This window comes from Corvus moneduloides, chromosome 12, assembly GCF_009650955.1.
Source record: "Corvus moneduloides isolate bCorMon1 chromosome 12, bCorMon1.pri, whole genome shotgun sequence".
Taxonomy (NCBI): domain Eukaryota; kingdom Metazoa; phylum Chordata; class Aves; order Passeriformes; family Corvidae; genus Corvus; species Corvus moneduloides.
In genome coordinates, this window is record NC_045487.1 from 8751833 (window position 1) to 8764393 (window position 12561).

The 12561-nt window shown below is 38.6% G+C and overlaps 1 protein-coding gene across 1 annotated transcript in view; it reads left to right on the forward strand.

Moving 5' to 3' along the window:
• Positions 1 to 12561, forward strand: part of C12H16orf70 (chromosome 12 C16orf70 homolog) — a 35178-nt gene that overhangs the window by 15587 nt on the left and 7030 nt on the right. The window contains exons 7-13 of the mRNA XM_032121576.1: positions 3305 to 3399; positions 5884 to 5981; positions 7580 to 7692; positions 9692 to 9825; positions 10439 to 10522; positions 11223 to 11305; positions 12075 to 12118. Coding sequence (XP_031977467.1) covers positions 3305 to 3399; positions 5884 to 5981; positions 7580 to 7692; positions 9692 to 9825; positions 10439 to 10522; positions 11223 to 11305; positions 12075 to 12118 — 651 coding nt within the window. The remainder of the gene's footprint in view (positions 1 to 3304; positions 3400 to 5883; positions 5982 to 7579; positions 7693 to 9691; positions 9826 to 10438; positions 10523 to 11222; positions 11306 to 12074; positions 12119 to 12561) is intronic.

Sequence of the window (12561 nt, forward strand, 5' to 3'; positions counted from 1 at the left end):
AGACTGTAGAAGTTAAGAAGGGTAAAAGTGCTTCCATGTCCTGGGTGGCTTATAATTTTTATTTGTTCCATGATGATAGTTTATTTGCAAATATTTAGAGGTGGAGCACTTCCAAAATTGTGATATTATGAGCTTTAAAAATACATATCTAGCCATAAGCATTGCCTGTAGTAGTGATAGCATGTTTTATTACTGCATAAAATAGTATGCAAGCACTTAAAAACATAGTTTGGCACCACGTGTCCTTGTGCTGAATTTGCAGATCTTGTGCACCTGTCATATTCAATTAAGAAAACTTGCACGCTTGCTTCATCTGGTGATAGTTTTTCATAACATCTTTTCATCTAGTGACATGTAGATAAGAAAATGTATTTATTAAAATGTTGGCCTCTATTACCATTTCACTAGTGCATTTGCTTATTCAAGTTTCCTCATTGGAAAAATACTTCTTGCATTAACAGCCTACTTAGCAGAAGTAAATGCTCTGTATTAAGCTGCCTGTCACAACCAGTTTGAACTGTATTATGCAACACAAGTTTTTGATAACTCTTTTTTTTCCTTTGTGTTTTCTGAAACAGAAAAGGCAAAAAACCAGAATGGTTTTCAGCATGTGGGAGTGATGGTGATTGTGTTTTCATGTTCCACAAAAATTGGAGGTGGGGTGGGAGGAGAAACCTTCCTCCTCATGTGACCAAAGTACCAAATGTTTTCATGAATGAAGGGAACATAACCATCCCTTTACTTCTCTGTGCTAGTATTCCTCCAAACCCCCAAGCACTTCAAAAGTATTTTGTTGTTTATCTGTTAACCTCCACTAGAATTTCACTCAAAATGTTGTCTTTCACTTAAAACCAAGGTGGTTGCAGCAGAACTTTCCTGCAACAGGATACAGTGGTAGTTTCAAAATAAATTTCAAAAGGTTAGCAACAGTTTTGTGTTGAAACCGACCTTCAGTGAGCATTTTTGGTTTTGCCAGATCAGTGGTTTTAAAAAAAGAAGCGTCATCAGAAAAATCAACCAGCTTCATTACTTTTTGGCTAACATTAGTTTGAAACATTGCAGTACCTTTGTCATGGGGCTTACTGAAATACAACCACTTTGAAGGTCAACAGCTTCATCAAAGCCAAGATTTTTATCCCATATTTCCATGATTCTCTGACCTGACCTCCTGCTGGGAAGTGCTTGCTTTTGCCAGTGGCTCTATTGAAACCACATCCTGTCCTGAGTCCTCATGGATGTGGCTTTGTGCCGAAGTGCCGTTCAGCAAGGATCAGGGCTGTAGGGTTCAACTCAAGTCATAAGGTAGAAGAAGAAGACCTCCTTCCCTCCTACCACAGGGGCCTTGCAAAGCTGGAGGGGGTTCCTGTGTTCTAGCTCTCTAACTCGACTTCAGCAGTGGCCCACGCTCCCCTAAGGTGCCAGAAAAGTCTTGTGCTTGATTCCCATAAGAACTGACTTTTGGATCTGCCTCTGCTTTTACTAAAGCTGTGTCCATTTTGCAGCCTTGCTGCTGTTGGTGGCTTTGTCCTTCCAGCTCTACAGAAATATTTCCCAGCTGGTCATACTCTGCTGCCTTCCTGGAAGGCAAACCTCCTCCCTTTCCCCCACTCAGAGTGCAGCAGCAAAGAAGCAGTCTTTTTGCTTCTATCAGCAATTTTGAATGGAATTAGCAGGGTACCTGTTCGGTAAAAAAATGTTAAAAATAATAATTAAAAAAAGCCTTACTTGTTCAGTCATGTGGTGGTGATCTATGGTTTTGAGGGAGACATGAGAGAACTTCCCAAGAATAAAAAAATTCCTTGCCCTTTAAACCTAAGCATCAACAAACATTGCAGGGGATGGGAACTGATGCGATTTGTATAATCAGATATCACGCTTGGCATGACTAGGGGAAAAATAATTCTCCAGCTGGCTGTGGCCTTTGGAAAAGATGTATCATAATTTATCACATGACAGTGATTTGTGTAATTTTCCTGCCGATCAAAACATTTCCCTCTCTCCACACGTTTTCCTTTCAGTGACAAGCGTGGAAAAGACTCTTAGCCAGCACATTCTGCAGAAAAGGCAAACGATGACTTTTGAAAGCTTAATGCTTATTGCTCAACTATTATTTTTCTATCCTGGGTGGCCTGGCACTGTCCAGATACCTTGTGATATGTCTTTCAAGTTGAATATTTGGAAGACACTGTGGGAGGGAGAGAATAAAATATTTCTTTGTATGCATTTTCTCTCTATGCTATGTCATTTTAAATATAACATTTTAAGAAAAAAGGGAATGTTGAACCTTTGGTATTCCTTTGGTAAAATGGAAGAAAGCAGCTTCTCTTGTTCGAGAGTTTCTTTATTGTTTTTAGCCCCTGGTGTTTTCAAGCTGTCAGCTCCTGTGTGTTATGACAACAGTCTGTTCCCCCAGTGGCTACAGGGCACAGGTTGAAATTTGTAAAATCAATCCCAAAACAGTTCCCAAGTTCTCAGTCTTCGGGATTGTTTTTTAATCTTTCCACAGTCTCAGAAAACAGTATGTCTTGTTAGAGTAAGTGCTGTGACGACATTTATTGTTGTTTGTAGTTGATGTTGTGCAATCGATTGCAATGAATCAGGACATCTCGTGATGTGGTGACTGCTGGAAGTCTGTGCGTGCTCTAATTTATTAGTGCTCTTTGTCAGAGCTGACTGGTTGGCTGCTGTTTCTGGTGATGCTATTTTTAATTAGCATTGTAAATGGCCCAGGACCTGTGTGTCTGAAGCATTTCCTCCTTGTGCTGTTACCTGGGAATGCATGGAGTTGATTGGGGCATGGGAGCTCCTCTTGGGAGGAGAGGTGGAAGTGCAGGTCGCAGGGTGAGCTCTCCTTTGAACTCCCGTTTTGTGCTGCCCCGTGGTGTGAAAGAGGAAATTATCAGTATTCTGTGCACATCTCTCTCAAAGACTTTCTGGTTAATACTATACAATGTTTTACATAACACTGAACAGAATTGTTTTGTACTAGTAGTGGCTATTTAAACTACTTTAGAGATACTAAGGTATAATTGATTGTGTCATACTGTATAATTGTGTTGTTAGGGATAGGGTAGTGCCTGCAGGCTTGCAGAGGCAACTGTAATGAATTTATGGTTTCTCTTATTGCTGTGCTTTTACTGCATCAAATTAAAAGTAAAGCTGTTACTGTCCTGTGTAATTTGTGTTCCTCCTGCATTCTCAGACGTAACAAATTCATTGAGGTGATGAAGGTGCTGTTAGATATCAACTGGAGAATTCTTAGATTATTTTGGTAACTCTGTTTTTTCTTTCTTTTCCCTTTTAGTGTATAACTCAGCTGAGCAACTCTTTCACCTCAATTTCAGAGGACTGTCGTTTTCTTTTCAGTTAGACTCCTGGACTGAAACCCCGAAGTACGAGGTGAGCAATCATTCTTAGTTAATGGATGGTCTTTTTGCAAGTACCTCTATGGTACTTGCAAAGTATCACCTAATTGTGTCTTGCTGTCTTTTGCAAGCAAAAGGAACCAGTAATTTGGAAGGAATTGAACCCCTCAGTTGTGTTCTTATTAATGCTATGTAACCATCTCAAAGTTAAAAATTTACTTCCTGTTGGCAAAAGGCATGTGCTTAGGGGTTTTGCTTGCATCATGAACTGGGACTAACAATTCTGTTGGTGAAGGGAATCTTCTAAAAATATGAGTGCTCTCTATGCAAATACATAAATATTAAGCAATCTACTGGGAGGCTGTTCTTTTATCAGATGTTTTTGAATCTCATCAAAGTGATTATGCAACTAAAGTAGGATAGACTTCATAAAATACATTTTCATCTTAAGTGTCCTTCAGTATGAGTGCTTTTAGCAAGCCAAATGAGTGAGGTTTTTTTGTAATGCCTGTTTGCATATTCACCAAATGTTTGGATGAGTTACTGAATAATTAAATGCATTACTGCATTCTCTGAAATCTTTGTAAATCACTGTCTAAAATGGAAACAAGATCAGGTCCTGTGTAGTTTTCTTCTGTACTAACAAAAATGTATGTATAACTTGTTTTGTGTGAGGATGGAAAAGCTCTCAGTTGTATAATCTGGGTTTATCAGTTAAAAAGCATGGTATTAAAATAAAGGAACATATAAAGATCCAAAACAAAGGGGAAGAAATCAACCAACATGATGACACATGTTCTTTGTCACAGCCTAGTGCTTTAGTGGTTGTGGTTGACATGTCACAGGGGTAACCAGGGGAAGTTATTGTTTAGCAGTAGGGGAAGGTCAGTTGGGTTTTAGATTGGAAGGTGAATAGAAACCTAGTAAACCAAACAAAAAGAATGACCCAACAAAGAGTAGTTTCTTTTCATGCAAGAGTTCCCAGGGCATTGATGAATGAAATGGCCAAGCTACTGAGGAAGTCAATTGTTACACCAAAGATTTGAAAAGATCATAAAATATCTCAAGTTGGAAGGGACCTGTAGGGATCATTGAGTCCAACTCCCTGCTCCTTGCAGGACTACCTGAAAGTACAAAATATTAAAACAAAACTGCTAGAACAGTGGAGAAAATAATTTTGCATTCTCTAAGTGTCTCATTCAGTGTTCTGGTCAGATTAGTAAAATATTGTTTGCAGAGTGTAATGCCAAAGTCTCCCCAGGAATAGGCAGCAGTAGGATTGTTTAGGAAACAGAGTAGTATGAAACAGTCCCTAGGAAAGACAAGTATTTGTGGAGATTTTTAGAGACAAACATTAGAAAAGATTGCAGAGTGAAGTCAAATTTGAGTATGTCGAAATCTGTCAAGTTCAGGGAAGATTGTATAGGAATGCTAAGCTACTTAGCAAAGCAGTGTAATCTTCTGCTTATGGAAATGGAAAAACTGAAGAAAAGTTTAGAGTTTATTGTATAGCTGGAAACAAGCTGCAAGTGAGGAGAACGTGAAAACCTTTTCTCACTTCAGTGATTTGAAGTCTGACTACTGTAAAAAGCAAAAGGTATTAATGTTCTAGGCAAATTCAGGAAGAGAATTGAAATCGGGACATCTCTAGATTTACTAAGTAGTGGAGGTTCCCTTCTTAATACCTACAGCAGTGAAAGTCATTGTTCTGGGTTAGTTTTTTTCCTAAGAATTTTTCGTGTGTGTGTGTTTACCTTATGTGATGTCCTGCTAAAGTAGACCAGGTAACAGTTTGCATATTGTGCATCTTGTTTTTGTTGACTACTTGTGACAAAGATAGGTTTTTTTTCTTTATGATGTCAGCAAAGTATATTATTGGTCTTGAATGTCCTGTCACATTCAGAATGGAAAGAAATTCCTTCTTCTAGTGCAGTAAGTCAGTCTGACTTCCTTAGCCTGCTTTCTACTTGATGAGAGCACTCAAACCCCTGTCAAAACAGTATGTGTAAGAATGTGGTGATAAGGAGAGTGGAAAATCTATTTAATGAACAAGTTTCTGTTCATCAGATAAGGGTATCTTGCAAACCAGCAAAAATGTTAAAAGGCTGAAATACTTGCAGTGGGAGACAAAAAAGGGAAGTTTTCCTTTAAGACAGATGATTTCTTAGACCTTAAATACAGTGTATCAGCACAAATACTTGGAAATTTCTAGCTGCCGGTGATCAAACCAAGGAAAAACTTGAATTCTCAGTACACACAGTGGCTAATTGTCAGACTAATGGCATCTTTTGATGAATAAGCATAGTGAGTGTTTCACCCCAGCTCAGGAATCCATTAGTGGTGAAATACAAAGAAACACCACCTAGAAGGTTAGATTTTTCTGTTATTTTGCCCCTTTGTCTTTGGCTGGAGACTTACTTGAATTGGTAAGCATAAAGTGCATCTCTAAAGCAATTTCTGACCTTGAGCTGAAGTGTCTGCTGTGTTGTATAACAAGAATGATTTTGTGTTTCCACAGCCTAACTTTGCCCATGGTCTGGCCTCTCTGCAAATTCCACATGGCGCGACTGTGAAACGTATGTACATCTACAACGGAAACAGCCTGCAGGATACCAAGTACGTGCAGCTGCTCGTGCTCTTCTGATCATTTATTTAGTGTTTTGCCATTGCTAAATATAATTGTATATTATTTTAGTTCAGTTTGGGTCTTCTGTTTATTTGGTAACGTGTGGAATGCCTTAAGATACCAACCTCAGTCAAATTTCTGTGGGTGTTGTCCTCAGACCTTGTAATCAAATGTTGGTTTGATTTATGTTGCTGTAAAATCAGCTTGGTTCAGCTGTAGTAGGTAAGTTCAATTGACCTGAAAATGAATTAATTAAAGTAGGAAATATTGTGAATTTAATAAGACATGTTTAGGCTATTCTTACTCTACATTTTGTTTGTGTGCTAATGACCTCTCCCTAAGCAAATCAAACTTGGTGGAGGCACTCAAAGTTTGTAGCATATTGATAATATGTATGTCATGGCAGGGCCCTATCAAGGGTCTTAAACTCTCTTGCTAACAAAAATAATAAAATATGCCATGTGCATAATCTACCATATATTCAATGTATGTCAGGTACCTGACTGAGCTTACTGTCATAAAGGCCAGGCTGGATGGGGCTTTGAGCAGCCTGGCCTAGTGGAAGGAGTCCCTGCCCATGGCAGAGGGGCTGGAATTAGGTGATTTTTAAGGCCCCTTCCAACCCAAACCATTCCAAGATTCTGAGATACCTAATCTTAGAAATACCCAAACTGATAAAGTGGTATTTTTTGCAGAGACAGTTGAGTTTTAAGGGCGGGAGATAAACACATCCTTGGATTACTGCTCAGAAGGGAGGGAGCCTTGTTTATGCAGACATTGTCTCCTAATTAGAAATAAGTGCACTTGAGAAAAATGCTGTTGTCTGTGCCCGTCTGTGACATGGTGAGCTTTAGTGAAAGCACTGATTGTTGCATGGGGCTCTGTTGTGTGTGTGAGAGAGAGCTCAAAGCCCAGCTTTAAGCTTGTCATTCACCCAGAGGAGGAATTGACGTAAGAGCAGTGAATTTTAGGGAGCATATACAAGCTAATACACAGGCCTTTCCATTAAAGCTATCTTACTTGGGGCTGTTACTGTTTTCTAAAATAATATTGTTGCTGAATTAAATTGAGAACTTTCCCAGTAAAGCAGCACAGTTGCCTTTGGTGTACTGGCACAAGCCGATTTCATGTTCTGGGCTATGAAGTACCTTCCCAAGAGCAGTGAGAGCATCATGGAGAAAGTTCTTCTGCTGCATTTGGATGATACGCCTAGTTCAAGGATTTAGTTAGCTTTAAAAACTCCACCACTTCCATTTTCTCCAAGAGAAATCTGAGCTGACATTTCCTCATAGGAGATATCCAAAGGCTAGGTACAGTTTCTGTAATTCCTTAATTCCTGTAGTCTTTGAAACTTGCTGTTTTCTTCATTAATAATAAAGATCTTGCATTTGAGTGCTGTTTTGTTCCTCTTTTTTTCCCCCCATGCTTTCTGATCCTTCTGTATAATACAGCTTTTAATCTGCAGTCTCAGTTACACGCAGCTTTGTCAAAATTAATGTGCTCTGTTCCAGTGAACTGGTACCAGCTTGTTACAGGAAAATTTGAAGATGAAGCAAATCCTATGCACGTTTTGTGTGATTGGTTTCAGGGCTCCCTTGATGCCTCTCAGCTGTTTCCTCGGGAATGTGTACACCGAGAACGTCGACGTTCTGCGAGATGGAACTGGACCCTCAGGTTTACGGCTTCGCCTACTCACTGCAGGTATTGGAGACACTCAGAACATTGCACTGGTTGTTCTCCTCAGGAGAAGAGGGATAAACCTGTATAAACTGAGCACAGGTTATTTGTGATGATATAATAGGTGGTCTCAAAGTGTTCTAGCTACCTTATTTTGAACTATTGGAAGCAAAACCCAGTTAAATCTTTGTGAAGATGAATCTGCCTGCTGCTGCATTTTCCTGACCCTGGAGAAATCACTGAAAACTGGAGCCCCGTCTTTACATGTTCCAAGTCCTTAGAATCTGTTTGCAGAAATGGAATTTGTCTCCAGGTGTATGTGTAGAAGAAAACAGATCACTGTTCTCAGTACATCACTAGAAAACCCCCATGACAAACCTAGAAACCTTGTGTATGTGCATTTTCTGATATTCCAGGGAGCTTTATGATGTTGATATTTTTGTGATTAAATTTGGAAGGCTTTAAAAAATGCCACAAGTGACTACATTAATGCTGCGGCCTTAAACTACACTTCCAATTCAGTTCTGTTTTCATTTACTGTAGGAGACAGTGGTGGAAGTGAAGAGAGGCTGATGAGTCTTTCTCCTTGTATGTGCTTTCAGAGATGGGGAAAGACATAACAACTGCGCAGGAGTCTTGTCCAGTCACCATAACTTGAGACTTGACAATGTTTTTAAGAAAAAGTATTGAGATGTTTTTAACAATTTTCATTAGAAGGCTCAGCTTTTGACCTGTTCTGATTGCTAGCTCTATGTATATTGATGAAACACTTGGAATACATTCACAATATGCAAAAGTTGAAAAAGAGAAAATTATAGATGAAGAATAAAAAATTATGAATAAAACTGGAGCAGATATTTTCAAGCTACTTTGCTTTTCTCATTGCAGAGGAAGATAAGGTAGAGCTGTCTAGTGCAGAGCACATATATCCCCCTGTACTGGGGAAGGAGTTAGCTATCGCATTATAATTATGTAAATGATTTTGAGAAATTGGACACTTTTAAGATAGTGTCAAGTTTTGTTAAAAATGTATATGCATGCAGCTTAAAGGAAATGTTGTCAATGAGTAAAATAATTACTAAAATATCACTGATGTTCAGACAAACTTGCAGAGAGGCAGTCTGGATATGTGCTGTTCTTATCTTGCAAAGTTTGTAGAAACTCTTGTAGAATGTATTACATACCTGTTCTGTCACAAGTTTCTCTGCCCATGTATTAACTTACTGTTGCTTAAGAAATCAAGGATTACTAATTGGATTTTTCTGATTTATTTTAGTGGGTAACTAGCTACATAAATAATGCATAATGAGGAAAGCTAAATGTGTAATTAGGGCACATCCTGTGTTCTGCAGTAACTGCTGCATATGTGTACTTGCATTCTCGTAAATGTAAGGTGCTGCATTCCTGTAAGCAAATGGGCTCACGAACTGCAACATCTTTCCATTTCCTAACATCTGGTAACATATGTCAGCAATTCATCTGTGTAATGGCTATTCAATAAGATCTGTTTTTAACCTTGTTTGCACAGGGACATAGTTGCTATTGATTTAGTCAGTTGTGGGAATCTTGAGTAAATGTCTGTTTTGTGATACAGTTAATATGGACGAGGGATTTTGCTTTATGCTCTTGACGTTTTTAGCTGGAGATAAATCTCTAGCTGCTAAAGTAGAATATTCTAGGGATAGAAATAATTCCTGGCATTTACTGCTAATAGCCAGCTGATCAAATTGAGATAGGCTGGGAACCAAGTCATGTTCATGTGAGTGGCAAGGAAGTGAAGGTAGTGTGGCTGAAGTTGGAGGTTAAAGTGGGGAACCATGCAACAGTCAGCACGTGCCCCACTCTGATAACAAATATTTACACTGTTGCAAAGTAAATGGTTAAATTTAGTTTGGCACTGTTGTCTGAGGAATGCAGCTGTTTGGTTTGTGATAAATAGAGGAATGCTAACCTTTTAGTGTTGATTTACTGGTGTATTCTGTGATCAGGAAGGATGCATGTAGAGTTGTTTTCCATTCCTCAGGCTGTGGCCCAGGTGTTTTAGCCGATGCCAAGATGCGGGTATTTGAGCGCTGTGTGTACTTCGGTGATTCCTGCCAGGATGTGCTCAGCACCTTGGGCTCTCCACACAAAGTCTTCTACAAGTCTGAAGACAAGGTGAGGGAATTCTTTCAGGCACAGGCTTTGTTCAGTGGTGCCTCAGTCTCATCGTAGTGCTTGTGTTCGGCAAGGTCAGTGAAGTTGAACTGCCAAGTACCACAAATTACAAGTGCTTGACATATTGCTTGGTAATAACAGACCATGCTGAACCATTATAGAATAGGTTTTAAGAAGCTTTTTTAAAATCTAAATTGAAGCAAATCTGTTTAAAATTTATTTTTAAAAAAATCAAATTGCATCATGTTAACTGGTTTAAGAATTGTTACAAATGGGAACACTTCTGTATCCAAATGTGCCTTAGCAAGTGTGTGCTGCCTATTTTTTTTTAAATTCTAGTTTATATAAAATAACCTCAGTATATACTTTGACATTTTCCTGGTGGTTTTCCACAGCACAATGTAAGTAAACCTTTTAATTACAATAACTGAAAAAGCTGATGTGCCACTGTGCTGCTGCAAGCAGGTGATGGTCCTGTCATGAAGCACAGTTCTTACATAGTTGAGCAGAGGCTTCAAATGAGATTATAGCAATTTGTTTGGATGTAGAGATGTTATTAAAGCATTCATCTTTGAGCATTATTGAATGCATCTGAAAAGTGTGTTTCTTGCAGATGAAAATCCATTCACCCTCGCCCCATAAGCAGGTCCCATCAAAGTGCAATGACTACTTCTTCAATTATTTCACACTTGGAGTGGTGAGTGGAAAGCTTCCCTAAACAATTCATATAAACTTCTGATTTAGTTACACAGCAATTCTTTCAGAAGGCTAAAGGCTGTGGGAAATGAGAGACTTCAAAACTCTTGATTTCTGCATTTCATATCTCTGGATATGAAAAGCTACACTGACTTTCCTTTAACACTTACAAATTCAATCAGCAGTGTTTTATCTCCACCAGTGGATGGAGGGCTCTTTGCACTTCTGCAGTCTCTTAGGTTTTCTCGTTTTTCTGTTGTGCCTGATACATAGGTAACGAGTTCTTGTTCCTGAGGTCCATTCCCCTGTCCCACAGAACTGAGACAGGTGTGCCATAGCAGCAGTTGTGAAAGTTTGCTGAGCTGTGGGGTGTTGTTAAATCTTCATGTTCCTCCTTGCAGCTGTTTTGCTTTAGTCTACGTTCTGTAAATAATATGCAGAAAAACAAGATCTCCTTGGAAAACTTGCCAACATTAGCAAATGAAGCTGCAATTGTGATTGTGTGCTGGAGGAAATGTGTGTTATTTGAATTTACAAATAGTCTTATTTTCAAATACTACTTTTCATAATTTAATTCAGTTTCAGTGAGATAAATACATGTCACTCTATACAGGTGCTATTTTAAGTAATCTCAGGTTAGTTTGGGAAAGGCCACCTTCCTCTATCCATATTGCTTCATCTGTCTTTTTTGTCTTCAACAGGATATTCTCTTTGATGCAAACACTCACAAGGTGAAGAAATTTGTCCTGCATACAAATTATCCTGGTCATTACAACTTTAACATGTGAGTGTACAGAACTCATCTATTAAAGAGTACACTGAAACAACTGAAAAGGAAATCTTATGTTCCCTTTAGAGAATTCCAGTATTTTTTCATAAGTCTCTTTGGTGTATCTAGTAACCTGTGGAGGTTTCAGAGGTCATTAGTAACATTGTTTTAGTAGTATTTTCTTTTTACTTTTAAATGCCTTTCTATATATTGGCAAGTATGTCTTAAAGCAGTGAATGAGGTAAGGTAGTTCTTGGTCCAGGTATGATGTGCAAATTCTTGATAGAGGCAGACTTTGTATTAGCAAGAGTGTCCTTTTACTGGTAGCTATGTTGCTGGTTTTTTCCTAACATGATTTCAGTTGGTGATTAAAAAATCTCATGCTTCTGAACATTTTTTTCAATACTTTCTAAATGTAAAGTTTTTAGAGGAGGAGTATGAGTTAGTGATTGGATGTCTGATTAAAGCAGTTAGTGATAGAGAAATCTATAGTGCTGTTTAATAGCTAATTATTTCTCCACACACTCTGTGTAACAAGAGAGTAATTTGTGCTGAAGGACTTCTTGCGTCCTCTAGGAAATCGTATTAGAACATTCCCAGGCTGCTGCCTTTTTTGGTGTAGAAATCTAAGCGAGAACTTAATCTGCTATCATAGATTTCTCACTTTCATTTTATTATTCATGTGACTTTCATTAAAGGGATTATTAAGAGCTGTAAGTCTGTGGCGGTGCAGTTTATCTTGGCTTCTCTGTTTTCTAATAGCTTTACGATTTGCACTTTCTAGTTACCATCGCTGTGAATTCAAGATTCCACTCGTCATTAAGAGAGGTGAGCATTTCACTGCTGTCCTTCTTCAGAGGGCACAGAATGCTCCAAGGGGAGCTGGGATCAATTCTCATCTATAATGGTCCTTCATTATCAGAGGATGCTAACAGTGACAGTCACTGAGACAGAGAAGAAATTTTGGGGTTAGGTTTCTATTTAAGTGGAAAGGACACTTCAGGGCAAGGTAGCAGTTCTCGGATTGTACTTACACTAACTCTTTACTTATTTGGATTACACAAATATTTGGCTACAACATCCTGTAATGCTCTGCTAAAATCAGTTACCTTGTACCTGGAGGCTCAAAATTTGTAAAATAGTGTTGGTCTGAGCTCATCTGTCCAGTCCACTGATATTAAATATAATCTGGTTTATCTGGGAATGAAAAGAAACATCCAGAATATATTGGCTCTATGTGCTACAGAAAAAGTATGTTTGTGTTCATCTGA